This window comes from Numenius arquata, chromosome 8 (genome assembly GCF_964106895.1).
Source record: "Numenius arquata chromosome 8, bNumArq3.hap1.1, whole genome shotgun sequence".
Taxonomy (NCBI): Eukaryota; Metazoa; Chordata; class Aves; order Charadriiformes; family Scolopacidae; genus Numenius; species Numenius arquata.
Genome location: NC_133583.1, coordinates 54804289 through 54818478, shown reverse-complemented (window position 1 = coordinate 54818478; position 14190 = coordinate 54804289). Strand labels below are relative to the sequence as shown.

Sequence of the window (14190 nt, the reverse complement as noted above, 5' to 3'; positions counted from 1 at the left end):
CAAGAGCCTTTTTTTCTACCCTCTCCCAGTGAAAAGAGGAGAGCAAAGCCATCCGCTTACCACAAAGCAGTGCCACCACAAAGGAAAGATTAAGGGTTTAGAGAGAGGTCAATGTGGGTTTTTCTCTAACTAAACACTTTCCTAAAGTTTCCTTGTGGAAAAAATAATGAAGTCATCTCAGAGTTTTTAAAGAATTTTTATTTCTTTTTCACCGTCTGCATTCGCTTGTCTTCTCAGCATGGATGTTTAATCTTTCTAGGCTTTGTGAATTGGTCCAAATGAATAAGTGGTGAGCTGTCTCTCTAGGAGCTAGAGGCTTATTCTAAGGCCCTAATCACTGAGTAAACACATCTTTGCCCTCCCTCTCTTACAACTGCTATATAATAGTCGAGATTCTAGCACAGTAACCTGGATATTGCAGGGATTGACGCTTTGAAATGCAGAATGGCTGATCCTCAAAAACAGACAGTGCCTGATCTTCCCCTGCCTCTTTCTTCTTTTTAAATTAAATATCACCACAGAAATGCTGTTTTATTGCTTGATATTGTGCATCAGTGCCCTGGATTTTCAAGTTTAGTTTCAGTCAACATTGTTGGCTGCACTTATATGGATCTCTGCATGTTGGGCTTATTAATGGCCCTTCCTGGCACATGTGTACGTGGTTCTGAAGAACATTTAAATTAAATCAGACAAACATTAATGCAAATTACTAATCCCTTTCCCAAAGTCTAATGTTCAAATGTATTCTTCTTTTTATAAACAGTCATTAAGTTTTATCCAAAGCCAGTATATGAGGTGGTAGCCATACAGGTTTTTACAAAGATAGCTTGTCTCAAAATTGCATCCCGTGCCTTGCTAGATTGATAATCATAAAAATCTAGTGTTCGGTGTTACTTCTGATGAAGAGAAATGACTTTAAGTAAAAGTCTGAAAATAGCACTTACCATATTGTCTGAGCAAATATGTTCAAGTAAGATTTTAAAATAAAGTAACATATATGGGCATAGGGGAACAGAAAGTTGTAATTTTCTGAATGGTGTTTATAATCCATTGAATACCAGATAGAGGATCACGGTTTTCACTAGCTCATAGTTTCCCTATATTTTCCTCAGTCTGCTTTCTATCTTTATGTACACATAGACTCGCTTTCCAGAAGGTGGTCTGAGGTTATCATGGGGACACAGCACAGCTCTGTGCTGCTGGCAGCGAAGCTCAAATACTACTTGATAGGTTTTCAGAAGAATATGGCACAATATTTTGTTTCCAGGGGCCACGAACATCATCCTCAACATTGAGTCCTCACTGACACGGTAACTACAATGAGATATATCAGCTCTCACAAACTCAATGTGGTATTTGATCCGTGTCTACCGTACCCCTTCCCTTGCGTCTTACACATTTGCAATGCTGGGTTGAAAGCTGGACCTTGCTCCTCAGCTCCATAAAAGAGGTAGCCAGCAGGGCTGACATGTGGCCTTTTGGCCAGCTACACATCAACTTATAGCAACCTTCCAGTACCGAAAAGGGGCCTACAGGAGAGATGGGGAGGGACTCTTTATCGAGGACTGTAGTGATAGGATGAGGGGGAATGATTTTAAACTGAAAGAGGGTAGATTTAGATTAGATATTAGGAAGAAATTCTTTACTGTGAGGATGGTGAGACACTGGAATGGGTTGCCCAGAGAAGCTGTGGATGCCCCATCCCTGGAGGTGTTCAAGACCAGGCTGGATGGGGCTTTGAGCAACCTGGTCTAGTGGGAGGAGTCCCTGTCCATGGCAGGGTGGTTGGAACTAGATGATCTTTAAGGTTCCTACCAACCCAAAACATGGTTTGGCCTCACCACATTTTATGGCTGGATGGAGAGCTGCCGAAACATCCAGCGTGTAGCGTCGCAGGCGTTGGGACTGTAGGCAGCTGTATTGTTACTCACTCATTTGGCTACAGATGGGGCGATTACAACACACTGTCACTTTTTCAGATGGTTTATAATTGTTTTGTATGGTAGATGCTGTTGCATCAAGAGGTGTGTTCCTTACGCAGGGAATTGTTCCAAATGTTATCTTTGGGCAGCAAGCCAAAAAAGTTTGCGCATTTCTTAAGCTAAGTCTGTTAATAAGATTTTTGTTTTTCGTTCAATTGTTGTTATTTTCATCTGGTAAGCATATAATATATCATGTTTTGCTACCCAGAAGAAAATATTAGGAAGCATTGAGAAGATTTATGGATTTGGATGGATGGACCATTTCAACCTGCTGGGTTTTTTTCCCCCTGTGTGTGCATGTTGAGATACTCGGCACCCTCAATAGACACCATAGGGTGTACTAACAGACAAATCTGCAGCAGTAATTTTAAATTACTAAATAGCCTGTGGAAGTTTTCACCCATCAATCTTTTCTCATGTCTTCTCAGAGAAAGCTTCTTGCTATCTACCTCCACCACGATGAAAGTGTACTAACCAACGTCTTCTGCTCACAAATGCTTTGTGCTGAATCTATTGTCTCCTATCTGAGTCAGAACTTCATCACCTGGGCATGGGACATGACAAAAGAAGCAAACAGAGCAAGGTAAGACTCTTTGGACTATGAGTGGAGCAGCTTTTTTCTCAAGGAAGACTGTGATTTCTGTGTATCGGATCTCTTGTTGCTTGATACTATTTGAACTAAGAACTTCATGCTCGTTCTTAGCGGACCAATGAAGCTATGCTGGCTGACGCTTACCGAGAATTGGACCACACTTATTTTCATTGCAAAGTAACTTCTTATTCTTGCACAGGAAAAAATAGTTGAAGAAATTATTTCCTCTTTTTTTTGGGGGGGGGTGGGGGGAGTGGGAGGGGTGGGTTTATTTTGCACACGTAGTTCTGGGAACGTGTCTTCACAGTTTTGCATTGCATTGCCATAATATCATGTGACATTAATTTATGTATGTAGGTGCAACTGCATTAGAACTGTCTGGAGTAATAACTACTGTTGTTAATGAAAATCTTATTTAAAAATTAATATTCATGTGATAAATTAATATCAAAAACAGATTATGCAAAAAATTAAAAGCTCGCAATTCATATGAACTTTTTTGAACTACAGTTTTCTTATAGAACATTCCTTTGGTAATGTTCAGATATTTCGGTAGGTTTTAATATAATAAAAGCTATCCTATGTCTTAGAGAGGCCATCATTTTGCTGATGAGTCAAAAAGTTAAAAAACTGTAGATTCCAAACTGTAGATTCCTTCTACATCTTTTATGTTACCAACAACTCATCTTTATATTAAGACCTCTCTCTTTTTAGCTATTTATCACCTGATAATAATCTATAGAAAATAATGGTTTTAAGATTATACTTGTTAAATTTAGAAATCAGACTTGTTTGGTTTTGTAACTTGGACCTTATTTCATCACTTGTGTTTACACAGAAGACGACTGCTTTCCAGGATAATGTTTTGCGTATATTACTATAATGAGCGTTATTCTAACTTTTGAACAAAAGATGCAACAGTCATTTGGGCTGGGATAAGGTTGCCACTTTTTTTACACAGTTCCATTGATTATTGAACAATTAGAAGTACGTATTTATGTTTCTTTCTCTTGTGGCTTGCTAGAATAGAGCATACTCGCATTCCTGTTCTTAAATGTGTAAATTATATTTAATATTTCTTTACTGAAAGTGGGCATGGAGAACAGAACAATCTCTTTTTCTAAAACACTTTTTAAATGACACTTGTGTTTCACAGGAATTCCTCACTTGACCTTCTGCATTTTGTCATTGGACGAATCAGCAGCTATTTTCCTACTTTAAGTGATTCTAGAGAAGAGTTAAAGATTATGAAAAAAAGCAGTCACAAAAACAGATAAAAAGTGTTAAAAAAAAAAAAAAAAAGAAAAGAGAGAGAGGGAAAAGAAACATCTAGGTTCTTTCATGGGACCAAATACATAGACTGGAAAGTTGCTTAAGTCTTTTGGTATTGCCATTCATGGGCAGTAAGGAGCCTCCTCCTTTTCTTTTATCCCACAAGTTGGTGTAGAAGGAAACACTATTTCTAAACCATCTGTAGTGGCTAAGTTCAGTTGACTACCTGCTGTTCTATTGTCCGCTTTCCTATTTAATTCTCTAGTTTCTTTTATTTTACAATGACAAAAAATTGCAGTGTAGTTTCTTTTGAAAACTGTGTTTGAGGGTTTTTTTATGACTGACGATCAACAGCCATGTAATTGCTTTGTTGTGTTTTACTAAAGAAATCTATTAAGTAGCACAACTTTGATACACTAGTAATAAGAGTTTGCAGGTTACAGAGACACCTGTGGTGACCAAAGCGACAGAAGCTGCTTATTAGAAAGAGCCTGTACAGCTGTGTCCTATTAACTCCTTATGACACTTCTTAAAACACAAAATAAAGGGCTTGTTTAAGGCTTTATAGCTATTCTCAATGAACCTAGTCACCGATTGTGCAGTACGATAGGGTTTTTAAGCCTTCATTTTTTGCTTTCTATTAACAACAACAAAGAAACTGTCATATTAACAGTGAGGTCAAAAAATAGTGAGGGGTAAACAAGGCATGCTGGCTCGAATCAGAATAATTTCTCGGTTGTGTTTAGTGTCACATCCTGCTCCTTAGAGTGTGATTTCTTCAGAGGGGGCGTGATGCTTCCTTTCTCCCTTTGGAAAGTGCCAACGCACTGTAGGCATTCCCATAAATAAATACTCAGTACCTCCGTTTAATTACTACACTTTATTATGTGACGTGATGACAGTGGTCTTGGAGCCTATCCTGTTCTGTTTCCCTACACATACAGTTGCATGTAGCTTTTTGAATGGTGAGAAGACAACAAGAAGAACAAGAGAAGGAACTGCTTTTTGCATGCTGGTGTAGCCCAACTTTGCAGCAATCAATAGGGACACCTCAATGTCAGCAGTAAAAGAGGTTTTCAGTAGCTGTAGCATGGCATGACTGATGACAAACAGATATACACATCCTTTCTCATATAAGTAAAAAAAAAAAGTTGAATATCCTGGTTTTCTTCTTGCTCTTTGCTGTCCTCTTTCTAACATCTATGGATGTCAGTCTGTTCCAAAAATAGTCTTCATAGTAGTTTCTGTCCTTATTAATGAAATGGGAATTCACCGTAGAACAAAACCAGCGGCAAAATCGTGTCATTTTTCCTGATTTTTTTTAATATGTTTCTCAACTGACACTAATGTGGAGATGTGCTTTGAATCCTGTGTTACTGTACACTAGTGCTTTTCAGCTGAAATCTCTCGATGTTATTCCTCGACATGGGCTGCAGCAGAGCGAAGGGAGGTCTGTAGGTAGGACTACAAGTAAAAAACACTGTGAGTAAGCACCAGGGTAACTGTTAGCTGTAGTGTAAGAGCATGAGCATTACAACTTTGGGGGTCAGATTTTGAAAAATTTCTAACTACAGCCACCCAGGCTGTTACTTTGTCAAACTGAAGGAGAGCTCTAGTTAATACAGTTAAGAGGATGTTTTGTTTTGGCTTTCACAGCTTTTAATTGTCTCTGACATAAGGTTTGCAGGAAAGGGAGCAATTGCTTTGGGTAAGTGCTGCAAATTATCAATCTTTTCATTACTAGAATGAAGAAATCATAATAAAAGGCACAAAATAATGTAATAAAATAATTAACCTTCATTTAGGAAAACAACATGGTGTTTTTATAATACTTTTAAGGAACCTACGTGAAAGCTTTATCACCTATAGTTTAGACTTTAGTTTAGTGAGCAGCTGTGTGGAATATTCTTGTAATTTATGTTGTCCATAGTCAAAGGAGGGGAAAAAACCCACAAAGCTGCAGATATATCTTTTACTTTTTTGTTATATTACACAGGAAGGTGTCAGGGCAGTAGCAGTGGTGTTTGACAGCAGAGCTGTTGACAATTCTGGCCCTACCTTTTGATCTGAGCACATGGCTGCAGCAGCTCACCAGCTGCATCAGGGCATCGCATGGGCTAAGCGATTCCTCAGCTTCCCAAAGAGGTTATGGGATAGATAACAGGAGAGCCAGATGCGAGCAGCTGGAGTTCTGGCACTTTCTGACTTCAAAGAGATGACTAAATACCATTTTTCTAATATAATTACGTGCATGTGTATGGGAGCTATATGTGTATGTATGTATGCAAGAAAGCACATGCCTAACTATTTTTGTTAATTCATTAGTATATGTTAATATATTTGTATCCAGGACAGATATATAGTGAATATATATACACATACATATATATCTACACATGCACACTTATGTTTGTACACACAGCATTTACAAGCATAGGTTATGCATAATATTAACAGATTTCCAATGTACATAATGTTTGCCAAGCAAAGCAATGCCAAAACCATGAAACAGCGACTGGAATGCCTGGAGCAGCTTTTTAGCTGTTGCTGTGGTTGCCCTTGAGCACTGTATTTCAAGGAGTTACCAACTTTTCTCAGCTCTGATGACAGGTACTTGTTAGTTTTAGTGTTCAAATGGTAGTTTTTCACTTTGCTTAAGCTTAGGAAAGAGTTAATTGACTGAAGCGCTTCTCAGCAGCAGGTTGTCTTCACCTGCAATTTCCGTCATCAAGTAATTAGCCATATTCACAGTTGCTGACCCTTAGTACTAACCTACTGAATGATGCATGCCTGGATGAAGACCAGTTGACCATATTACTCCAGCTCCCCAATCCTATTTGATCCTTCAGCAAATATATTGCAGGTGTGGGGTCTGTGAATGCCGGACTCGAGGAGTTAATTTCTCATTGCCTCTTCAGGAGTGAGCATAGATTCTGTATGTGTTGCTTGCAAAACTGTTGGACGTGTTCTTTGGGCACTAAATCCTTAACAGGTTTCACAGAACAGTGTGAAAACCTTATCTATTGTATTTTGCAATATTTTATTTAATTTACTTTAATAGCAATACAGTGCCAGTCAATAAAAACAGGTCAAAAGTCTAATTAATGTTTTAAAAATAAAGGTTCTCAAACACCAGGCGAGTTTGTCATTTTCTGTATGGTTTGTTTTGAGGAGGAAGAGGAAAGAAGGTGAGGAGGGAACCCTTCTGTTCCATGATTACATCCCACCCGCTCATTTTCTCCTTTTCTCCTTTGCTTTTGATTTTAGTGGCGGTCTTAACAGAATGTCAAGATCAATTTGCAGCATGGTTTAACTCAAGGTTTGCATTCTGCCAGCAGCAATTGTCCTAACAAACAATGCCGTGTGTTCTTGTAACTTCAGAAGCTTTTAGAAGGCTCATGGCAAGGGCAGCATCTAATGACTTTATTAGTGTAGGGTTTCAAAATGGGCTCAGTAATTGTTCACGTCTCTTTGTCATCTAGTCATAATTACTGCATAGTATTGTTCGGGGTTGCACTTGTGAATAGTTTTCTAATAGCACTGAAATGAAGAAAAAAGGAAAAGGATAAAAGGTGATTGTCTCTTTAGATGGAGAACAAAACAGCCTGTATATAGATGATGGTTAAACTGTTTATTATACACCCACCAGAAAAGGTAAACTATCCCTGCTTAAATATTTATGTACTTCAAGGTAATTTCATGTTAGTAGTCTAAAAATGTCCAAATTTGGAAAACTAAAAATCAGCAGAGAATGCATTTTAATCTGATTGTGATTAGTAAAATATGGAAGTCTCCATGATATTCAGCTATAAATAGAAAGTAGTTTCTCTGATGATGTGATTAAGGTTTTCAGTGCATCACTTTATACGCCTATATGCTATACAGTCATCTGAAAAAAAAATTATTAAAATCAGAAGAATTATCTAAACTGATACATTTTAAGTCCCCACTATAAAACTGAATCCTAAAGCAAGTTCTATCCCACTGTACTCAAACTACAACATAGTTTATTATATTTGTTGAACAGAAAAGGTGGAAGAATAAAACTCTGTGGTGTCCTGTGCAAAAGAGGTGAAGGCAGAAGAAGAGGTAGTCAGGGCAGACTTGTTGGGCTGCTTTGAGCAAGGATAAAGAAGTCATTCACAGGTCCCATCTAAATACAGGAGTCCACAACTGCACCAGTGGAATTGAAGCTGTAGAGAAATTTAGATGCATCTAAATCAACTGTCTGAAGAAATCACTGAACTGGCAGAGTCAGAATTGTTTGTACCAAAACACAGTTGAACACTGCGAATGGATCTCTTTGGTACTGACTCCGGAGCGCCCGACTGGGACAAAGCTCTCTGTAGAAGTGCAGGTGCCCATCCTCTTTCCTTAGGTTAGGATGACTCTGCTTTGACCTCTCTGCTCTCCTTTTTGTCACCGTTCTGACTGACTGTGGCTCTCAGAGAGCTGCAAATAACAGCGTTCAGTCCGTGCTTGGCCAGAACGTTCAGCTGTACCTGCATCATTCCTGACCGATGGTTGGCTGATCTGATCTTTGGTGTGAGAGGGGTTTCTCAGCATTACTCCATAACCAGTTCCAGCACTTGACTTTCACTGCTTTAGGCAGTTCACACTAATATGTAACCAAAGTTTCTCTCGCAGCAATCAATGATAATTATATGTTGGTGCACTTGGTAGGTAATGAGGTATTGGCTTCCTTTCTGGTTTTGTGTTCTTTGGACTTAAATGGTACTCTTTCTTTCCTGTGATTTTCTTAGACTAAGCAGCTGTGATTACTTCAGACTTTCCTTGTAGCTTGTCCTTTTATAGACATTTGCTATTGCAACCTTCACGTGGTCCTTCTGTAATTGGTCTTCATCTTTACTGATGCTCTATGCCTAAATCTGCCTTGTCTGTGCTAAATACAGACAGAGGATTATTTCATGTTGTACAAACCATGCTTCTGTTTACTCACCCCAATATGATGCTTGTCTTCTTCACATCATGACTTACCTTCGTCCCTTACTGCTTGACTCTTAATCTGTATTTGTGCAGTTGTTCCTCCTACTCAGACTTTCATTGACTTTGTTGAACTGCATTTTACTTCTCAGGACGTTTCTCTGGTTTGTGAAGGTTAATCTGAATTCTTCTATGGACTTCCAATGTGCTTGTAGCTTCTCCCACTTTACTAACATCTTGTAAAGTAACTAAACATACTCTCTGTTCTTATCTAGGTTATTATTAAATCTGCCTGTATAGGCCTTGGATATTCCTTAGCAAATCATATATTACATGCCTTTCTAATGTGATAGGCAATAGTCAAAGCTACCACTGATACGCAAGCGCATCCCGTGTTTTCCTTTCTTAGTACAGCGTTTTAGCAAGGGGTCCAGGTATATTTTGTTTATAGTTTTACCAATGGTTTTGTCTGGTGTCCAGTGGTATCTGAAAGGATGGATTAATGAGTTTCTAGAGGGATGTGTTTTAGACTAAACAGTAAAGTATTTGGCTAATCTGTTTGAACCTTACAAGATGAAATTAGATCTTCTGTGTTTTATGAAGAGGGAGATAATCCACTCATCTAGGCTTTACTCTTACATAAAGAAAAAGTGGATAAAATCATGCATTTTACATCTGAATTCCTGGGTATTTAGCATGTGGATACGAAGGAGGGTATCCACATAATTTGAATCAGGCTGCTTTATACATCTTCAAACCATGCCTTGTATCTGTTGCTCATTCCCCCTTGTTTGAGAGTCAACAGTTATGACCCCACCAATGTGGGTAAGACAATAACTCTGTATTAGGCAGAGTATGGATAGCAAGCTTATTTTAATATAACATTTCATGATCTCAGCTTTTACTTTTTCAAAAAATGTAAATACCTAATACAAAAATGTTATTTTTACATTAACATTTTAATGAGTCTTATGTTGACTTTTCAAAGTATATAATTATTATTAAAAAATAATCAGAAATCTTGAATATTTCATATTCATCGTTTTCTTCATGCTCAAGAAAGAAGTTACCTTTTTTTCACAGCCATTTCTGAAGTTTTAAAGTTTCTTAAAGTAAGGTTGTTCTTGGGATGTATCTGGCCATAAATAAATCACACTTTTTGAGCCCAAAATCATCCCAGCTGTGGACTGAACACCAGTTCAGACTGAAAGGTAATAGATATTTTGGAAGAGGTTATCAGATTTTTTCCTCCTGCTGCTTTTTGAGGAGGACTTCAGGCTGAGATGATATAGCAAAAAACATCTCCAGTGCAGCCTTTCAATTAAAAAGTCCTTTGCAAAAACCGTATTGGGCACCACGTGCCAAAGGGCCTAATTTTAGATAGAACTTTTCCAAAGTTTTCCCACCAGTGTGCAAAAGTAAAAAGTAACTACGGGAATATTTATAAGACACTAACAAATAATCAGATCTGTGTAACTTACATTGGTACAGGAAATAAGGAAAAGTTAATCTAGAATCTTATGGAATTTTTTATATTTTTTAATAAGTTTCATCTATACATTTGAGAGCAAAGTTCTCTCTCTGTGGAAGAGAATCTGCCCTTTAGAGCACTAGATAGATTTGCCAATATAATTTTTAATTAACCTTAAAGTGCTGGGGAGAGTTTAAGAAAAGCAAAAGCAAAGGAGAGCTTTCAATTTTTGTTTGAACATATAAAAAAACATTCAAAACGTAGCATCAGATGTTCCTCATTGCACATTCCAGGAGTACACTACAATGTACCATTTGCAGCTTGCTCTGCATTAGTTTCCTTCTGCAGGTTTACTTGATTAACAAGGAAGAGCTAGAATTAGCTTTTTAGATTTAGTTATTCTTTCTGCAACTATACTATGCCATGACAGCTTGACATTTTTATTTTATTCTTAATATCTTGAGAAGATAGATTAATTTGGAGATGTACGCAGAGCTATTCATCCTATCGAATTGTATCATCGGTTCAATTCCAGTAGGTAACTGAAAATTGATACCACAATGGAGGACAGGCATCAAGTAGTTAATATTTGGTTTCAGTGGTGACTGGTAGGTGGTGTCCAGGTCTTCCAAAACCATGCCAGTTGTCACTTTTCTGAGTGAAACGAGAAAGGAGACTGAATTCCTTTGCTCTTTTAGAGTCCTTCCGCTGGATCAAGGCTAAGGGCATCAGTGCTGCGTTGCACTATGATTTTTCATGGAAACGGAGAGGACTCTTAGTGCTCAGAATCATCAGTTCTTTGATAAGGTCTTCCCTTTATTCCTCTTGAGTTCTTCAATTATTTGTGAATAATTGAAGCCAACAACTTCAATCCAACAGCCAACAAATGCCTCTGCTTTGTGCCCCTTTAGGGACTGGGCACCAAAGATGCTCTTAGCTTACTAAGTTGTTTAAATTGAGATATTAAATGAATATTTATGTTTCATTGCTAGTGAGTCATGAAAGAAGTAAAGAAAAGATGCTGTCTGCCAAAACTATTACTTTTCTTGTTGAACTTTATTCTTGTAACTTTTGAGATTATTTTTTTAATTAATTTTTCCTTCATAAGATGCTTTTTTGCCTTTCTCATACTTTTCCCTCCTTGAATATTTTTGTAATTTAAAAATAAAAGGACTAGTAGGGTGCCATTTGCCCTCCCTTTCTGGCAGCGTTCCTTTATTTCCACTTTTGGTTGGAGATCACAGTAATCCAGTGTGTTGTGGAAAACAGTTCTCCCCGGAGGGACATCTGGCTCTTTGATGCGCTCCACAGGCAGTTCTCTTGGCAGCTCTGGAGATGCCACTGAAAGATCTGGCACACTTCTGTTTAGATGAAAGTAAGAAAATCCCTTGTTAGTGATGTACAGAGTAAGATGCTGGTTATTGCACCAAATTGTTTTGGTCCTACTCACGTACTTCTGACAGTAAATATTAGCACAGAGGAGATTTTTTTTTTTTTTTTTTTTTTTTTTGCTGGATATGAATGTGGAAGAAAGTAAAAAGACCTGCAAATACAGAATCAGTAAAGCAGAAAAGGCAAAAAAAATATGCAAAACTAGTGAAAATTAGTTGCAAAATCTATTGAAAGGCATGAGAAAAACTGAACAGGGACCATGAATGAAAACTCGATTTCTACCCATCTCGTATAATGAGAAGAAGAGATGTGTTACGACTAATTGCTGAGCACTTACGAAGAGCACGTGTGTGAGTGTGTAATCGCAGGTAAACAGGAGTTACACGGTGTAGGTGTTGGAGATTGCTGCTGCTATCTCTTTATCCAGTGTTGCACCATTTCACTACTTTCATGTTTTTCTTGGCTTTACTACGTTTTAGTTCAACAGACATGTGGCATCTTACTTGGTTCCAAAGGGCAGGACCTATTTTGATGGATCACGTTAGTGAGAAGAGTTTCTCGAGTGTATTCGGACTGTTCTGAAGATACGCGTTGATAACCACCAGCTGGTCATTCACCCCCCACGAACATCCTCATCACAGCTGCCCGTGCTGTGATCTGGACATTCATTATTCAAAGTGGGAAGTGCTGGGAAGACGAGTTGTTTCTCGTTCCTCCCCCAGGAAAGACGAAGGCTGTCTGATGGCAGCGGTGGCAAATCTGTGGCGTTCCATTCAGAATTGGCACATACTGCTCTTGTAACTGGTACGTGAGTGAGCTGGCTGCTCTCCCTGCCAGCTGAGCAGATTGCAACAGCAGCAGAGGAAGGGAGGAGATTGGAAAGAGCAGGGCTGATGGCTCCAGGGGCTTTAAGAAGTGGCCCCAAGAAAAAAAAAAACCAACCACCGTGATGGGAGATGTTGGCATCTGTTCTGCTGTTCCCCAACCAGGAAGGTATGAGTACCCTTACAACAGCCTGGCATGATGTGCCATCTTCTGAAGCCAGGGAGTTGAAACCTGTTCCCAGCGTTGATTATAGAGGACCTGTTAGGTTCTGTACTCTGTTGGGTTCTATGTAGTCATCAAGAAGTTCCATGTGTAAAAATTCACCTCCTGGAAAAAAATCATTTGGGACATCTTTTAATGTACTGAAATACCTTCTTCATTCAGATTTCTCTGCATACAAAATCCAGACCTATAAAAGCATATTTTGAAACTGAGTTATGGGTTGACTAAATACAGAACTGATTAAAAAAAAAAAAACACCAAACCAACACATTTGATTAGTGCAGCTGATATGGTAATAGTCTCTTCGTTTCGTTTCTTCTAGCAGTATTCTCTACAGTACTTTTTCGTCTTCACTTAAATATTTTGTTTTCACATGAAATTTGAGTGCTTTTCTTCCATGGTTTGTTGAAGACTGTTAAACAGTTTTAACGCAAAAGTTTCAAGAATTTGGTTCAATTGACCCCTGTCTTTATCACTTTCAAGAGTGAAACCTTGAACGCACGTAAGCCTTTTTGCCATGAAAGGTCACCGTTGACTTCTGTGAGGTCAAATTTTCACTTACGTATTCCCACCTTGAAAAGCAAAAATAAAAAACTCCGTTATTTAGCTTAAGAATTTATATGTCCAGACTTTATAGATGCTTTATTTTATCTTTACCAATCGTATGTCTCTGCGTAGCCATTTCTGATGTAGCAGTGCCTATTTGGCATTTTTGACATTGCCTTTCTCTGTGAATTGGGGAACCAAAGAGGCAAGGAGAAGGTATTTGCAAGAAACATTCATGGCTTTGAAATACTCGCTAGGTAGCCTGCTCATTGCCTTCCATCCAGCTATGGCCATAGTTATACTACAAATTGTCTCTGAGGAGGTTTTGGGGTGGGTTTTTTTTTTTATACTTAAGGTGCCTTGAACAAGCCCAATGTTGTACTCATCAGGCTTATCAATTTTTAGCCATTTTATTAGGTACAATATCTATTGATTTAAAAAATTACAATTTTGAATCTTTTCAGTATCTTTAAGAAGAAATTACTTGGAGTGCTTGACATTTTAGTGCAGTTTGTCTTTTCAAATAGATTTGGCTTCTAATGCATGTGACAACAGGACTTTGCTCTTCAGTTAGAGCATACATTTCAGAGTAGTTGTTACCTAAAATATTATCATAAGGCATAAGAAAACACACGATTTAAGTTGCCTTTCATGAACATAATTAAGAATTAATAAGCCTTTACCAGTGGCTAGTCCTCAGAATTTCCACTGTTTTGCCTTTTGTGACCCGTGTTATTAAAAGTCCATTATTTTTACAGACTTTATTAAATTGGATCTTATTAAAGCATTCTATATTTGCATTTGGTCTTTCATAATTCATTATTATTATGACATTTACTTTTTACCATCAGATCTGAAAACATATCATAAGCTACCCTTTTCTCTTGAAAGAAATGCTAATTTCAAACAGTCCTCTAATGGAAGAGAAAAGCTTTATCAGTTTT

The 14190-nt window shown here is 38.0% G+C and overlaps 1 protein-coding gene across 1 annotated transcript in view; it reads left to right on the top strand.

Annotated features, from left to right (window-relative positions):
* FAF1 (Fas associated factor 1) overlaps window positions 1-14190 on the top strand; it is a 170766-nt gene that overhangs the window by 122172 nt on the left and 34404 nt on the right. Inside the window, exon 13 of the mRNA XM_074152657.1 lies at window positions 2411-2565. Coding sequence (XP_074008758.1) covers window positions 2411-2565 — 155 coding nt within the window. The remainder of the gene's footprint in view (window positions 1-2410; window positions 2566-14190) is intronic.